The following is an 18706-nucleotide window of genomic DNA, read 5'->3' as shown; positions in this document are numbered from 1 at the left end:
GATTATTAAATGCTGCTGTTCCCAAAAAGGGATTGATCTTTTTTAGGCTGCTCACCAGCAAAACGAACAGGATGAAAGGGGTGGGAGGTTATGTAAACTCATTTTGAAAATTTTTTACTTCAGGATTTTGACCTGACCAATTCATAAATATGATGTATCTTTCTGGTGAAGTTGTGTAAAAATGATTTTCTATAAAAATCTTTTGTCCCTTTTGCAAATACAATCCTTCCAGAGAAAAGGTCTAGATGAGAGTAGGGGATGATTAAAAAAAAAAAAGTAAAATTATGATTGCTAAATGAAATATACTGATTTTGTAACAAAGGAGAAAAAAACAAAAACAAAACCCTGGCATGGGGTGGGGGAGGAGGAAAGCATTAAAATCTTTGCTTTTCTAAATTGTTCCTGGAAATTTTCCTCTCTTCCTGAAGGAAAACTCCCCATGCTAACTTTCTAAGCTTCTGCAAGTAATTTGAATTCAAACTGACTGCTCAGTCTATAATCACACATGACAGTGTGACTAAGAGACAGAAGGCAGTTGTCCCAGCACCTTCACTTCCACAAAGAACACCTCCAGATGTTATATACACTCACGAGGCAGATGACCTGGTACCCTGGACAAGCAAATCTATTTGAGATTGCTTGCCTTAGGCAGTCCCTCTGAAACCAAGCGCTGAACTAAACTGTTTGGACTGACTGAGAATCTATGGGTGGGAAGTACCGCACTGGGCCTAATGCATGTCCTGCTTGTGGTGCTTTAGCAATTAATTGTAAATTTTGTTTCCAGGTACCATGTTTGCCTTCTGGGATTGTACTTCTTGTGTGTATCCTGATATGACACTGCCTGAGCCACAAAAATTTCAAATAAAACTTTCACATTAGAGATCCACCCTCTTTTGGAAAGCTCAGACCCAATTCATCTTGAAACTAAGCAGGAAATTGTACCAACACATTTCACTGCAAACCTCTTTGGTATTCAGTCCTATTTCCACGCAATCTCAACTAAGAGTACTCTGCTTTGTGGCAAGAGTAACATGGAGGAAGGAGGAGAGAATCTGCTCCCTTAAAGGAAAATATGCTGAAAGCGAGATGGTGTGGTTTCATCCTACACATAGAGATTTGCCCAGGGGCATGTCCAGCTGGTGAGCTATGTTATTTCTTTCAAGCACAAGGTCTACATATTTTATTTTATTTTTTAAAGATTTATTTATTGATTGATTTGTTGGAGAGAGAGGGGGACAGAGAGAGAGCACAAGTAGGGGAAGCAGCAGGCAGAGGGAGAAGCTGGCTTCCCACTGAGCAAGGACCCCGATGTGAGACTCAATCCCAGGACCCCGGGATCATGGCCTGAGCCAAAAGCACACACTTAACCTAATGAGCCACCCAGGCGTCCCAAGGTCTACACATTTTAAAGCATCACATGTCCTGAGCATCAACCATATGTCGTGTCCTTGCCCTCAAATCACCTCTCTTAATTCTACAACCACCTCATACATAGCTATTATTATCTGCCTTGTACAGAAAAAGGAACAAGTTTAGAGAGGTTGTGTGCCTTGCCCAACGTCCACCTGGTAACAGGTTCTTTTTATCACTGTGCTATCTCTCTGTTGACTGCCAATACTCAGAACACATTTTTCCTATACTAGGGAGACTGCAATAAATAGTGGACGCCCTTCCAGGGAAGAGTCTGTTATAACACAAGTGACAAAACGCAGGTCACCCTCATATTAGGAATGAGAAATGTGTGTCAAAACTTATTTTTTAAAGGTTAGAGATGGGGCAAAAGCAGTGACTTGCTGGAAATGGATAAAAGGAACTCCGCATTACCAAATCAAGCAGCATGGGCCTCTGCCGTTTACCAAGTGTCTTCATTATCACTTTTAATCTTATCATCACAATATATTAGTGAGGACACATGACATTATCCACACTTGAAAGATGAAGTAACTAAAATATAGCAGAGAAATAATATACTCAATGTAACTCAGCAAATAGATGGAAGTGCCAGCATTAGAACCAAGATCTCTCTGACTCCAAGTACAGACACGATAGGAGAAACTATGGAACCATTTATCAAAATACTTATTCCAGGTATTAGTAGACTATGTATAAGCATTTATCTAATCTTCCCCTGCTTGGCTGCATTTTTATCAATCTCATTTTGAGTACTGCAACATCCCTTGACTATTCTTCTGGCTTCAGTCTTTCTTCATGTCAATTTATCTTTCTAGGCTGCCAGTGAGATATAATGGAAAGAATCAGCACCTTCATATTTAATTTCCACTTCCTGGCTATGTGATCTTGGACAAAACACTTAACTTTCAAGCTTCAGTTCCTGTATCTGTAACATGGGAATAAGATTTGCCTGATATAATAGATTTTGGACATGTGTTTGAAATCTGCTTCTTTGTGCCTTTCATTTTTTCAACTATAAGGTAAAGATAATACCAATTTCATAAGTTGGTTGTAAGGATTCAATTAGATGATGCCTGTGAAGTGCATAGTAAAACTGCCTAGTCCACAGTGGGAACTCAAAAAATGGTAGATAGCATAAGGGTTGTCAGTTAGAAAGGTGGGAACTGAAAGGAGGGAAGGAAGACTTATTTTACATGGGTTGGTCAAAAAGGCCTCAATGAAAAGGCAACATCTGAGCAGAGACTTGAAGGAAGGACATGAGCAATGCAGATTTCTAGAGGAAGAAAGTGCACATGCAAGGCCCTGAAGTTAGAAAATGTTTTGTTGTATTTCACAAATAGCAAAGGTGTCAAGGGAACTGGAAAAGATTGAGTGGAGTCAGAGAAATGCCAGGGAGTCACATTAGGGAGGCCTTTTAAAAGCTTGGAACTCCCATTACAGGGTTTTGAGAAGTGATTTGCTTTATATATATATTTTAAAGTCTCTGTTTTTTAGAAAAGGAGACTGAAGGGGTAGGGGAGTTGCATGGGTGGAGGCCAAGCAGCCAGTTAATACCACTGCAATAATCTGGACAAGAGATTATAGTGGCTTGGCCTAGGGTTAGTTGTGGAGGCAGAGAGAAGTAGATTTAGGATATATTTTGAAGGTAACACCAACAGAATTTGCTTATGAGTTGGATGGAGAAATGAAAGACGAGTCAAGGATGACTCCAAGGTTTCTGGTCTGAAAGAAAAAAAAAAGGAATGAAGTTGTCATTTAATGAGTTGAGGAAGACTATAAGAGGAGCAGGTTTAGGGGAGGGTAGGAATCAAGAGTTTAGTTTTGACTATGTTTATTTATTTTTTTTAAGATTTTATTTATTTATTTGATAGAGGGGGAGAGAGTGAGTGAGCACACAAGCAGGGGGAGTGGCAGAGGGAGAGGGAGAAGCAGGCTCCCCATTGAGGAGGGAGCTCAATCCTAGGTCCCTGGGATCATGACCTGAGCCGAAGGCAGATGCTCAGGAGCCCCTAGTTTTGACTATGTTTAATTTGAAATGCCAATTACTCATAAGGTGGAGGTGCTGAATAGCCAGTTGTGTGTACAAATATCCAGAGTTCAGGGGAGAGCCTGGGCTGAAGATATACACTTTTGGAGTTTTAACTGTATATATGACATATAAAGCCACAAGACTGAATGAGATCACCTAGATAATGAGGGTAGTAAGGGAAAAGATCAAAGGACTGACATTTCTTGAGTACCTACAATGTGCCAGGCAATATGAATTTATAAAATATGAAATAATGTATGGGTAATCTTACTTTGATGATAACCATGATGACCATGTCATTACTTTGCTCAACAAATTTATATGAAATAAAGCCAAGCTCCCTTGCCTGGTAGTCTAGATTTTATACAGTTCCCATTCCTAGAATTTTACTATACAAGTCCCATTTTTCAACTAATCTAGACCCATCATCTAGCCATGCCTTGTGCTTTCTAACATTAGCTTCTTTCTTCAAGCTGTCCTGGCTGCTGGAGAATGTTGTCCCCTTATAAGTCCAACAAAAATTCAATCTATCTCAAAGTTCTGTTCATCTGCTACCTTCTGGACAAAGCCTTTCCTGATCACCCAGGTCAGCAGGGATCTTGGTCAACTTTGAGTTCTATTGCCCTTTTTGTCTGACTACTCTTAGAACCTATTGCATGAACTGCATTATGAGGATTATTTTTGTATGAGAAGCCAGGGTATTCTCAAAGGCAAGGACCATGCCTTATACTTTGGCACTTAGCACATGCCTTGAAAAATAAAAAATTTGTTGGTTAGCCTGGTGATGGGTATTAAAGAGGGCATGTACTGAATGGAGCACTGGGTGTTATACGCAAACAATGAATCATGCAACACTACATCAAAAACTAATAATGTACTGTATGGTGATTAACATAATAAAAAAAAGTTTGTTGGTAAACAGAGTGTGAAATACAACTAAGTGTATAATTTACCTATATCTGGCTGTGACTCTATAAAAGGAATTACAAAGACAATATGAAGAAATCAGAGAAGATGAAATCTTTGCAGATGTATAAAACAGCTTCATTTACAAATTTAAAGTATTTTTCTAGATGATAAACTACCTCACTAATTTATTCCTTCCTTGGAATAAATCAGGAGACATGATGGCATAGGGATTAGGAGCACAGACCCAGAGTCACAAACTTACGTTTGTATCTGGTTCTGATATTTACTGTGACATTGGGCAAGTTACTTCCTCTTTTGTGCCCATCTCAGTGAGGACAGGATATTTAGCTTCAGAATAGTTTTTGTTTGTTTTCTTTTATTTAAATTCAATTTAGTTAATATATACTATACTATTAGTTAAAGGGGTAGAACTTAGTGATTTATCAGTTGCATATAACACCCAGTGCTCATTCCATCAAGTGCCCTCCTTAATGCCTATCACCCAGTTACTCCATTCCCCCACCCACCTCCCCTCCAGCAACCCTCAGTTTGTTTCCTAGAGTTAAGACTCTCTTATAGTTTGCCTCACTCTATTTTCATCTTGTTTTATTTTTCCTTCCCTTTCCCTGTGTTTTCAGGATTAAATGAGATAATGCATATAGGGCACTGAGAATAGTGCCTAGTATAGTAAACCCTCAATAAATACTATTATTAAAAAATTTTTATTCTGAACGTTTGGTTATTGGATAGTCATCATGATCATCATCATTTTTCTTATTTAGACAGTATCTCACAGTTTACAAAACACTTTTATATACATTGCCTTATTTGAGCCATGCTATGGTCCTGGGAGATACAGAATTTATTGCTTCCAATTTATAGAGAAGAAAACTGAGATTTAGAGAGGGGGTGTGCCTTGTTCAAGGTTGCCCAGCTACCCTTTTTGATTCCCAGTCCAAAGTTCCTTCCTCTATATCACTGCCTTTCCTCTATTCCATCTCCTCAATCATTTAAGAGACACTTAAAAACTTTTCAGATTGATTTAGTGTGTAAGGGATTGTTAAAGCATAGGATGCTTCATTTCATTACTAGAACTTATAATTTAGAAAATTATGCATTTCTTAAACAAAACAAATAACCTGAAGAAATATAAATCACCCTTGCTAGAAGGAGTATTTTTTCCCCTTTAATTAGAGGGCTATTATACCAGATTAGAGTTTCCTATAAGACCTATTTAAGAAGTAGCTATATTATTCTTTTAAATCTTTTGTTACCCAGTTTCTTTTGTTGTAAATATTATGTAAACAGTTTACCAGATGACTTCAACCTATAAACACAAGTGTCCTGTGGTCAAAATACTCCAGGAACATCTTTCCCTGTAACATCACTTTTGAAAATAAAGCAACTAAGAGACTTGGGCTCTAGTCCTCCATGGTCATCAACTGCATGTATGCTCTCAAGCAAGCCATGTCACCCCAGGCCTTCATTTTCTCCATCTGTTGACTCACACTAATACTGCCTGCCTTGCTACCTCCCCAAGCTGATAAGAAAAGGACTGCGATAACTCTGTGAATGCATTTTGCACCTGAGTATGATCTCTTGGTTTCTTTCAGTCAAGCAGGTTTTTGTGGCTTAATGGCGAGATGGATGTGGTGGGGAAGTAATGGGAGGGAGGGAGAAGAACTGAGCAGGAAGAGGAGATGGTATGAGATTGTGTATGCTTTGGTAAAAGAGTTTGGACTGTTGGCCTTTAGAACCACTGATGGCTTTTAAGCAGGAAGGAGATAAGATATCATCAAATCCATGTTTCAGAAAAATAACTCAGGAATCAGTAGGGAGGATGGGTGGGAGGTGGGGTAGACAAGACTGAAGTCAAGGGGAAGGAAACGATAGGTTTAATCCAGCTATGAAGATTTGAGCAGTGGGGACAGTGGGAAAGGAGAGGAAAAGAACAAATTTGAGAGAAGTTTAGAGGTAGACTGATACTGTGACCAACTAGATATTAGTTGTGTTCCATCCACAATCATTGTTCTTGTTCTCTAAATCTTGATCATTTAGGGATATTGGAAAACCTCAAATAATTAGATGTGGTGATATTAAAATACCTGGAGGGAATGGAGCAAGCTCAACAGTGGTAACTTTAACATGTATTGCACTGATTAGATGCTTCATCTTGAAAACAAAGCTTTTAAGATACAGGTAGTTCAATGGCATTAAAGTTTTTCCTTCTGATTCTTTTCTTTCTTTATCAGTCTAATATAAATTTAAAATCAATCCACTGTAATATTAGAGGCATTAACATATGAAAGTAATTGAAATACAGAATATTTAAAAAAATTGGTGCTTGGAGCTGCAATTTATTGCATTTATTACGTGGTCTCTAATGTTGATCTCCTAGTTTTATTGTCCTATTGCTCTAATTTTAAAGTGGAGCTCTGTAATCTATTAGCAGTTTTAAAAGGAGCCAGTGATCTTAAAAAGCAATGGCCATAACAAAACTTGGGTTTTAATGTTGGTTCTGCTATTTATCATGTGACATAAGTAAAGTGTATCATTTTATCATGCTTTGATTCTTCCATCTGTAAAATGACAGCATTGGCCTCAGTATCTCTGAGATTCCTTTCAAATATATCAATGATTCCAATGACACATTATTTTGTCTGGTTTAGAACATTTGGGTATTTTTTAACATAAATATCCATCATTGCTCTAAAGAAAGAATTCATTGCTACCATGCTTTCTTTAGCTATAAGCCTTTCCCACCTTTTCTGCCTCTCTCCACTTAAGATAATTATAGCAGATACTGTTCACTATGTGGTAGGGACATAGTTTACATTCACTTATTTAATTCTTACAACTCTCTGAGCTAGATGTTATGATTTTTCTTTCAAAGAAAGAAAGGTGAAGAGATAAACGTTCAGCATGGCCAAGTAAGTTGCCCAATGTCATACAGCAGGTATCTGATAGAGTTGGATTCAGAGATAGGTCTAACTACAACCAAAACTTTTATTTTTAACTATGCTATTCTGTTTCTACTCACCCAACATCTCTTTGTGCAAGGCTCAGGTCAAATTCATTTCCTTTATAATGCCTTCCCTTACCACTGCAGGCTGAAATTACCTATCCTTCCAACTATGGGTATAATTTATAATGCAATTTGTTTTAAATGTGTTTTCACTAGAATGTGAACACTTCAAGGTCAGTAACAATATCTTTTATTTCTGTATCATTAGCGTCTGGTATGGAGGTTGGCAGAGTGGCTGCTCAGTAAATGTTTTGCCATATGGAAGAACAAATATATGAATGAAGTACAAATTGAACTACTTATATTTCCTTATGGTGGCAAATTGGATATCCTTGTGTTATTGATAAAGTCAAACATCATCCAACAGTAGTTTGTGGATACAGACTGTAAGTTCTACAAGGGTAAGAATTATGTCACTTTTCTCAGCACGGTGTTCCCAGTGCTGAGCTTAGTGCTTAATGTAATAAAGGTGGATGGGTGACAGAGGAAGGAATCCACATACTCTAAATTTGTAAGGCTTTCCCCCCAGTTAATTTAAACAAACATTTACTGAGGGCCTTTCACTCTGCGAAAAACCCTGCTAGAAGCTTGTTTATACATTTCCTTTAAACATAGAGGGAGAAAGAAAAAAATGATAAGCTATTGTTATGGAGGGGGAAAAAACTAGAAAGCAGGAGAAAAATAGGAATACATTAGTTACTTTTAGAATATAAAGTGTCTGATACTGTATTTTGGGATGCATGCATGTTTGTCTGCTTGAGGGGGTTCACATCTGTAGATCTGGAGGAAGAAATGTTCTTGGGGGAAGAATGAGGGCTGTGGGATTACATAAGTGACAAGGCACCCAGGGCACTCACTAGTCCTGAAGCTAATCTGCCATTACCATCCTCCTTCCCCAGCACCCCCAGTCATGTTATAAACAGAAGACCACACTTTCCAGTTGCAGGTGGAGCTTCTCTGAGTGATGTGGATAGGAGTAGACAAAAGAAGGAAAACAGAGGAGGCAGGAAGGGGAAAGAGTTGTTGGGGGATAAAAAGATAAGGAGGAGGGAAGAGAATAAAAAGGATAAAATGGGACTGGAAAGAAGGGGAGGGGTGGGAAAGAAGGAGAGAAAAGGGAAAAGGAAGGTTGGGGGATACTGACAACCTCACACTGAGTGGCACTGGGCCAGTGCCCAGAAGTCCAAAGGGGAACCGGGAAGCTGGCAGGGGCCCCTTACTCTGACTCCGAGGCAGGGGAAGTAGGGGTTAGGATCGTTCCTCAACTTTAGGACTCAACTACCTCAATACCAGCTACCTCTCAATGCCCAAGTAAGCAAATGGGCCACTGATGCTCACATGGCTCTAACACATCCATGAGGTAGAGCTTAATGGCCAAAGCTCTGGTAGTGAATACTACTTCTCTTGGTAACTGCTACTAGCAAAACAGACAGCAAAACAACAACAACAACAACAATAACAGCAACAGCAAAAATCAAGTCACTCAATGTTCCCAGTACTTTGACAATCAGCTTTTCTGAGGAAGGCCCGTGTCTGCTGCTATTTTGGTTGTCCCACGGTGCTCGGTTCAGTGGTATACCCACCAGACATTTGGTAAATAGTTGGACAGCTGGGAAATCTTAACATGAAGTATTGTTTTGATTGGGGGTGGGGGTGCAGAAGAACGTTTACCAGGTCCTATGGTGAGAAATCAGTCTCTGCTTTGTGGAGAAAAGGCTGAAGACAAAATAAGAGTTAAGCTTACGTTATTTGTTATTAAAGAGGCAAAGTCTTAAGATGTGCTTTTTAACAGTCTTTAGTTTGGTTGTAATTTAAGATGACTTTTACAAATTAGATCCTAATCCTTGCAGACACAGATGGCTGTTAACAGAATAGCCTTGCAAAAACACTAGTCATTTGACTTGAAAGAGCATTCAGACAAGGATGAAGGGCCATTAACTCTCATCCTACCCGTGGCTCTAGGAGGTCTAAGGAGTCCTGGGTGGGCTTTCTGGGTTTAGATCTGGGTCTGGAATCTGGGTGGGCCTAGGGCTTCTGTTCTCATTTGGAACAGCTTCTCTAGGTCACTCTGGAATCAGAGATTTAGGTCAGACTGGAGATCATTACCATTTGACAACAGTAACTAAATACTTATGTGTGAGGTACCATGCTGGGAACTTCAGGGGAGGTAGATATGAACATGATATGGACAGCCTTTGTAAAAAATTACAGAACAACAGAACAAGTGCTATGAGAGAGGAATGTACAAACTGCAATGGGTACATAGGTGAGGAGCTTGGGAGAAGGGGAGGGCTTCTGAGAGGGGATGACATTTGAGCTGGGCATTAAAAGATGAGGTCAAACAGGCCAGGAAAAGTGGGGAGGGTGGATATTCAAGGAAGAGAGAACACAGTTCAAGAGCACAGAGGCATGAGAGTCTTTTGTGTCTTCCATGAATAGTGAGCAATCTCTTATCTCCTGGTGAGAGAAACACGTAATGAGAGGCAGAACTTAAAAGTGGGAAAGGTAGGTATGGACTAGACTGTGAAGAGTTTTTGAAAAACATTCTAAGGGGTCTGTCCTCATCCTAGGGCTATAAGGAGCTTTTAATGAGTTTTTATTTATTTTTATTTTTTAAAATATTTTAATTTGACAGAGAGAGAGAGACAGCAAGAGAGGAAATACAAAGCAGGGGGACTGGGAGAGGGAGAAGCAGCCTTCCCGCCGAGCAGGGAGCCCGATGCAGGGCTCGATCCCAGGACCCTGGGATCAGGACCTGAGCCAAAGGCAGACGCTTAATGACTGAGCCACCCAGGCGCCCCTATTAATGAGTTTTTAAACAACAAAGGGAATGATGAGAATAGGGCTTTAGAAAAACCACTCTGTGCAGATAATATCAGGTTGACCAACGGCCATAAAATGGATCTGTGATGGATATTGGGAAGCTCTTGATTCCTCCTAGAGAAGCAAGCCACTGGTTAGACTTTTCCTCTGGGAAACTGGGACAAACTTGATCTAAACTGCTTTGGGGGGTGCCTGGGTGGCTCCGTCATTGAGCGTCTGCCTTCGGCTCAGGTCATGATCGCCGGGTCCTGAGATCGAGCCCTGCATCAGGCTCCCTGCTCAGCGGGAAGCCTGCTTCTCCCTCTCCCATTCCCCCTGCTTGTGTTCCCTCTCTCACTGTGTCTCTCTGTCAAATAAATAAATAAAATCTTTAAAAAAATAAAATAAAATAAACTGGCCTTGGGATAGGGTTTGAGGTAGAAATGGGATCAGGTGTGAAAGGGACGCTGGGAGAAGATACTGTTAACCGGATTGAATAGTGTTCTTCAGCAGTGTAAAGGGTGAATGAGATTTAAATCAAGAGTACATTTTCTCGGGGCTCCTGTGTGGCTCAGTCATTAAGCGTCTGCCTTTGGCTCAGGTCATGATCCCAGGGTCCTGGATCAAGCCCCATATCGGGCCCCCTGCTCTGCGGGAGGCCTGCTTCTCCTTCTCCCACCCCCCCTCCTTGTGTTCCCTCTCTTGCTGTGTCTCTGTCAAATAAATAAATAAAATCTCAAAAAAATAAACAAAAACACTTCTTAAAAAAAAATACATTTTCTCTAAGACTAGGTGATTGATGCTCCATTTAGGGCAAATCCACAGTTAACACAGTCTGCACTGAAAAGGCTGAGTGCTGGATCAGTAGAACTTGAAGTGGGTAGGTAGCAGGCCCAAGAACTTTCTGCATTTCACTTCACAGTTCCCTTTCTTATTTGCAACAACAACTTTGTATAGTCTACATTTCTGCCTTGTGGGAAGAGGTCACTAATACTGACCATAAAATCCAGCTTCTTTAGAGATTGTTCCCCCCCACCTCACTTCCAGTAATCAGGTTTAAAAATTAATTTGAAAGAAAATAAAGTTTAATTTTAAACACCAGCAAAGTCCTTAGATTCTATCTCTTCTAGTACTTTCATTTTCAAATGAAAGGCCCAGAAGGGGAATGCCTTAAAACCAAGGGTTGGGAATCTTAGAAGTTCTCATCACAAGGGAAAAAAAATTTATAAATATGTATGGTGATGGATATTAGCTAGACTTATTGTGGTGATCATTTCACAATGTTCACAAATACTGAATTATTATGTTGTACACTTGAAACTAATATAAAGTTATATGTTAATTATACTTAAATACAACAAACAAAAAAACAAGAATTGGAAGAGACTAAATTAGCTCCTAAGTTTTATAAGTTCTTTAAGAGAGATGTTCATCATTGAACGGTAAGTAGGAGAACCAGGCTGATCTTGAACCCCTTGCTAGTGGCTCTTTCCTAAGTGTTTATACATTTAGAGTTTAACTTCAGTGTCAGAGTTAAAGTAGTTTCTTACCTGGCTATGCAGTACACAGAGCATGTACACACATGTGTTCCCTGAACATGTTTGTGTGTGTTATATATGAACAAAGAGGAAGAGCTTGGAGCAGTAGGTGGGGCTAGTAAGAGAGGAGCCAATGGCTAGCACCTAGGGCCCATTCTAGTTTCCTTGGCTTAGACATTAGTAGGATCCTCATCCCACCTAGCATTTTGTGGCTGAGTGGTAGGGCTAAACATATACCACTGGCTTCTGTCTCTACTCTACAAATCTGACAGCCACTGTGAGGGACTAAGATGAACCTTAATCAAATTCTTGGTTTTGTGTTTTAGATGGAAGTCTAAGTTACTAGATCTCATAATTACTAGATCAATTAAATGGAATCACAGACTATTAAGATTTACTGTGTGTCTTAGAGGTAAGCTAGTCTAAGCCCCATCCCATTTAAAGTAGGAACACCGGGAATGAATCCTTCTCCATATAAGTCTAGTATTGCTGAAAAGGAATCATTTAGTAGTGTTGGTTATCTCCAATGTCAGGAAAACCACTACTTCATGATACAACATATTCATTCCCTCCTTAGAAAATACTTTCTTATATTGGGCCAAAATTGCCTTCTGTAACTTTCACATCATTGGTCCCAGTTCTGTCCTTGGAGCCTCACAAAGTAAGATGCCTCTTTTTCATGGCAGGCCTTCAAGTAGCTGAAGACAACAATCAAGTCTCCCATGGCCTTTCCATCTCTAGAGGAAATGTTCCTCAAATGATATGATTCCCAGTTCCCTCATCTTCCCACTAGCCCTGCTCTAGACATGCTTTTTTTTCTTCAGGCTTCAGAATGGAATCCAAGGATTCTTTGAGGGTGAGTTTATTTTAGTACAGAGTTGAATAGGACCAGGATTATACCTCCAGAAACGCAGCTAGCATTTTCTTAGCAGCCACAACACAATAATGTATATTCAGCTCAATTCACCATAACCTCTGATAATGCATGGTCTTCCCATCCCAAATGTGAGTAATTAATTCTCTAAATTTACTGTGGGAATCTATCTCTGAATATTTCTGTAAAATTCTTATAGGTTCATTTTTGTCTATTGTTTTTGTATTTTAAGGTTTTCTTGAATCTTATTTTTCATAATCTAAAAATCTGATAAAGTTTTCATGTAAGTTCCAGTAAGCATGGTGAGTAATAAAGGATTAAATATAGAACCTCTTGGTTCCTTCTAGGGAGAGGATAATCACTTAGTCAACACTTTTTGGATACTATCATTTAATAAGCAATGAAACTACCTAGCTATAGATTTATATCTTTCTACTTTGCCCCAGGATACTATTAGAGACTATCAAGTACCATGCTGAAATACAGAAACACAGTGAATATAGGTCATCCTCTGTGACTTTCCAGGATAGTAAGAACTATCAAATCACAAAATACTCTTGGTTTAGCATATCTTAGTGAACCTATAATCACTGATTCTGATTGAACTGTTAAGCTGTTAAGCACACAATTCTCAGATCTATTCTGATATACAGAGATGAGATCTTGGGAAAGCCTATATGGATGGTGGAATAGGGGAAATAGCTAGGAAGGAAGGAAGACCTAGTACCTAATTTCTTCTATAGGCTCCTGGGCACAAGTCTGTTGGCCTGGGAAGACATACCTTCTCCGAAGGCTGAGGAGAGAATGGTGTGCAGAACAAAGTACTCCTAGGTGTGTGGTCTTGTAGTAGGCTGTACCATGGGACTTTTCTTGGACTATTTTGTCCAGTCCTAATGATGGGATATCTCCCACTGGACACATTTCCTAAAACAGGCATGGGAACTTACGTCTCTCCTAGGAAAGGTACTCAGTAACTTGAACTCGTCCCATGGAAATCCTTTGGAAGCTACAAAATCAAAGACAATCTGGAGCTTATTGCTGGCCAGGAACCGCCGCTCGAGGAACTCGCCACTAGGGGTCCGGATCCGCAGTTTGCTCACGGGTTCAGCATTTTCTTCCTTTGGCTCTGGAGGCAGGGCCTGCTCTAAGGAGAGCCGGATGGCCTAAAGAAGGCAAAAACCAAGTGTCAAAGTGTGTGATAGATAGGACTGTGGGGAGTGGGGCAGGGAGAGCCTAGAAGAAAACTGCTGCTTTGTATAAACCCATCAAAAAGTTACTGTCCATTTATTAACCAAGCCTGATGCTTGACAACAGAATCATGTTTTTCATTTTCTTAATATTAGCCCAATAAGCAATTAATTAAAGTAAGTCCCACCTTGATGATATGTGTTATTAAATTGATAGGTAATCACATAGAAAATAAATGTAATTTAATTGTTTTTTACTGAAGGTCTGAGGTGCTTGTGATTGAGGAAAGAGGTATCAAATACCCAACTGCTTCCTTTCTAGGGTATGAATTAAAGCTATTAGAAACATTTACAAAAGACACACATGTAAATAATATATTTGAAAAACAGAGATTTCCCAAATCAAAATAACTAAAGAGTTTGTAGAATACTAGATATTATATTAACATCAAAATGGAGTGGAAAGATTCACTTGGGATGATGAAAAACTTTGGAAATAGTGGTGATGGCTGCACGACATTATGAAGATAATTAATGCCACTGAACTGTACACTTAAAAATGGAAACAAAGGCAAATTTCTGTTATATTTATTTTGCTACAATAAAAAGAAAGTGGAATGGAATGGAAAGAAATTAAAATATCAGGTTTATTGGAGGTAGGAGACCATAGTCTTAGTTCTAGCCTTGTCACTAAAACTTGCTGTGGGATTTGGCCAAGTCCAGATTTCTGGACCTAGAGATGGCTCAAATTCTTCATTTCACAGGTAAAAATACAGACTCAAATAGGTGGAATAAACTTTTGAGAGATCTCATGACTAGAGCTGGGCTTGAGCCCAGGTTTCCTTGTTCTCAACATATAATATTGCATTGTTTATAACATTCATGATACATTGTTAGATACTCCACTGGAAGTTAGAAGGTCTCTGATGTAGGAATCCATGGCAGAAATTCACGAAAATCTTTTTGTTTCTAGTACTCCAGGAGGCTCCTTAGGTAAGTCTGGTATCAGCATGCTCAGTCTCACAGTTATATTCTTGCCTGGTTACTTTGACATTTTCATGTTCCCAATTTGTCATCAATAGAAAAACAAAATATTCCCTCAATTGATCTACAACTATTTTTTAAAATTAATTTATTTATTTGAGAAAGAGAGAAAGAGAAAGAGAGTGAGCATGAGCAGGGGTAGGAGCAGAGGAAGAGGGACAAGCGGACTCTGTGCTGAGCGTGGAGCCTAGCCGAAATCAAGAGCTGGAGGCTTAAATGACTGAGCCACCCAGGCACCCCAACCTACAACTATTATAATCAAGTAAAATGAGTGAGAGAAATTGGGATTTCTGTTCTCTAAATCCTTAACAGCAATTTTCAAAGTTGGTGTCACTCTTCCAACTGGGGGAAAATATTTAAGAAACTCTATTTAAACAATTCTTGGGTCAAAAGGGAACTATAAATAAAGGATACAGAATATCTAGAAAATACTGATTGTTGAAACACATCATGTTGGAATTCATGGGATTCATCCAAAGCAGTGCTCAGAGGAAATTCATAGCCTTAAAATTCTTATATTATTGGAAAAGAAAGAACAAAAATAGGCTCAGTTGGTAGAGCATGTGACCCCTAATCTCAGGGTCATGAGTTCAAGCCCCACATTGGGTGTAGACCTTACTTTGGGGGAAAAAAAAAAAAAAGGAAGAATCAGACTAAACAACTAGAGGAAAAAAACCATAAAAGAGGTGGCGAAAAAGCTTGGAAGAAAATAATTAGGGGTGCCTGGGTGGCTCAGTTGGTAAAGCGTCTGCCTTCGGCTCAGGTCATGATCCCAGGGTGCTGGGATCGGCCCCGCATGAGGCTCCCTGCTCAGTGGGGAGTCTGCTTCTCCCTCTGCCCTCTTACCCCCTTAAATGTGTTTAAAATAAACAGAGAAACAAAGTTTGCTCAGACACCAGCACCAATAAGAAAGTAACTCTGTGTCATTCAGGATAATTTGGTTGGTTCTAATACTGAAGTATTTGAAAAAATTAAGAATTTCTGTAGTGTATAGTGAAAGCTATGACTCTGAAGTCATTTTCCTTCTTGAGGCACAGGATAATATCACCTACCTTAGGGGATTATAAAAGATGGGAATCACATATATGACATATGTGAAGTTTCCAGTGTAGTGTGTGATATATAATAGGCTTCAGTGAATGCTTGCTTGGGGTTGCACTAGTTAAATAGTACTATATTCTCATTTGAGAATGAGACCAAGAAAATTGAGACCACGAAATGGTGACATAAGAAATATAATCCAAAAATCAGAATAATAGGAAGTTAAACCTGTTATTTTGCCCTTCCTTCCTTTCTCCCTTCCTCTCCTTTTCTTTTCTCTCTCTCTTTCTTTCTTTTTGGATAGCATGAGTAGAAATTTATCTAATATTGGTGTTCTGGTCAGCAATGAGTTTCAGATGAATATTTTCAAATATTAAGCTATTTTAGTAACACTGTCATATATTAATAATCAATGAATAGATGAACCTGTGTTTATCAAAATTAAATTCCAGTTGTACTATGTCTAATGTCTATTACAGCATTCTCTATACTGTACCACAGTTATTTGTTTAATGTCTGCCTTTCCCACTAGCTTGCAACCTCTATAAGAGTGTGGAAACAACTCTTACTTCTTATTCCAAGAGTAATGCATAGCACAAAATAGATGCTCAATATGTATTTGGTAAGAGACTGAATAAACTAACATGTTAACTGAAATAACATGCAGAAATACTTAGTATGGTGATAAGCACACAGCAGGTGCTAAATAAATGTTAAAAGAATCTGACTCTCATGGGCTCTACCCCTAGTAACCAAGAACAGATGGTTTTCTTTCTCTGAGGTCCTTCTCCAGCATCAACTTTCAGATTAATTTTCTACATACATGTCCCTTTAGGGCTAACCAAAGTTCCTTGTAGGGATACACAACCTCTGTGGATTAGAGCTGTATACATTTTCTAAACTATTAAGTGGTATCATTTGACTATTTTTTTAAAGATTTATTTATTTATTTTAGAGAGAGAGAGGAGAAAGAGAGCATGAGCGGGAGAGGCAGAGGGCAAGGGAGACAGAATCTCAAGCAGACTCCGCGCTCAGTGTGGAAGCCAGGCACAGGGCTCTATCTCCTGACCCTGAGATCAGGACCTGATCTGAAACCAAGAGTTGGATGCTTAGCTGATTGTGCTGACTGAGCAGGCACCCCTCATTAGGCTATTTCTAACACTGTAGTTCTTTAAAACTGTCTTTGATGGCCAACAGACACATGAAAAGATGCTTATCATCACTTACCATCAGGGAAATACAAATCAAAATTACAATGAGATATCACCTCACATCTGTCAAAATGGCTAAAATCAACAACACAAGGAACTACAGGTGTTGGTGAGGATGTGGGAAAAAAGAAACCCTCTTGCACTGTTGGGTGGGAATGTAAACTGGTGTAGCCACTCTGGAAAACAGTATGGTGGTTCCTCAAAAAGTTAAAAATATAACTACCCTACAATTCAGCAATTGCACTGCTGGGTATTTACCCAAAGAATACAAAAACACTAATTCAAAGGGATACATGCACCCCTATGTCGATTTATTTATTTTAAAGATTTTATTTATTTATTTGACAGGGAGAGAGCACAAGCAGAGGGAGCAGCAGGCAGGGGGAGAGGGAGAAGCAGGCTCCCTGCTGACAGGAGAGCCTCATGCAGGGCTCGATCCCAGGACCCTGGGATCATGACCTGAGTCCAAGGCAGACACTTAACGGACTAAGCCACCCAGGTGCTCCACCCCTAAGTTTAAACAGCAGCATTATTTACAATGCCAAGATATGGAAGCAGCCCGCATATCCATCAATTGATGAATGGATAAAGAAGAGGTGGTATATACATTGGAATATTATTTAGCCATAAAAAAGAACAAAATCTTGCCATTTGCAACAACATGGATGGAGCTACAAAGTATAATGCTAAGTGAAATAAGTCAGTCAGAGAAAGACAAATACCGTATGATTTCACCCATATGTGGAGTTGAAGAAACAAAAATGAGCAAAAGGGAAAAATGAGAGAAAAGAGAGAGACAAACCAAAAAACAGACTTGTAATTATGGAGAACAAACTGATGGTTACCAGAGGGGAGGTGAGCAGGGGGATGGGTGAAATAGGTGATGGGGATTAAGGAAGGCACTTATTGTGATGAGCACTGGGTGATGTATGGAATTGTTGAATCCCTATACTGTACACCTGAAACTAATATAACCTGTATGTTAATTGGAATTAAAATAAAAACTTAAAAAAAACTGTCTTTGAGATTAAAAAATATTTTCCTGATTATAAAAATAATGTATATAATCATTGCAAAAATAAATGATAAGAAAAGCATTACAATTAATTATCAGATTCACCGAGAGATAGCCACTACTATCCTTTGAGTGTTTACACCCATTAATTTTTTAAACCATTTTTAAGTGTACAATTTAGTGACATTAAGTACATTCACAATGTTGTCTTATCATCACCACCATTTTTTTCTAAACTTTTTCATCACCACACTCTCCATCAATTTTTTGCGCATATTTTTATATAAACATATATATTTTAAACTTTTTTTTACAAAACTTGAATCATTGTTATATTGTACAATATTTTATCTTTTGTCCAAAGTCATGCACTTTGTCATTGTTTTAAAGTTTTTATTGAAATATAACATGTATATGAAAAAGTGCATTGTATAGAGATAGTGTACAACTTGATAAATTTTCAGAAGTGAACATACCTATGTAAGTGGCACCCTGATCAAGCATCTCAGAAGTCCTTTTGTCCCCTTCCTAAAAATTATGTTCCTTAATCACTATCTGCAGTTTATTTATTTACTTATTTAAAGATTTTATTTATTTATTTGACACAGAGAGACACAG

General features: G+C 38.8%; 1 protein-coding gene across 3 annotated transcripts in view; it reads right to left on the bottom strand.

Moving 5' to 3' along the window:
* The window catches only part of FAF1 (Fas associated factor 1), a 489058-nt gene that overhangs the window by 24663 nt on the left and 445689 nt on the right, over window positions 1-18706 (bottom strand). For all 3 annotated transcript variants that reach the window (XM_028106760.2, XM_028106761.2, XM_028106762.2), the window contains exon 18: window positions 13538-13753. In XM_028106760.2, the coding sequence (XP_027962561.1) occupies window positions 13538-13753 (216 nt within the window). The remainder of the gene's footprint in view (window positions 1-13537; window positions 13754-18706) is intronic.

Source organism: Eumetopias jubatus, unplaced genomic scaffold (genome assembly GCF_037043125.1).
Source record: "Eumetopias jubatus isolate StellerSeaLion01/CBP00866 unplaced genomic scaffold, mEumJub1_p1.0 scaffold_4, whole genome shotgun sequence".
In the NCBI taxonomy this organism is placed as follows: Eukaryota; Metazoa; Chordata; class Mammalia; order Carnivora; family Otariidae; genus Eumetopias; species Eumetopias jubatus.
The sequence above is the reverse complement of the archived record's forward strand: the minus strand, read 5'-3'. Positions and strand labels throughout refer to the sequence as shown.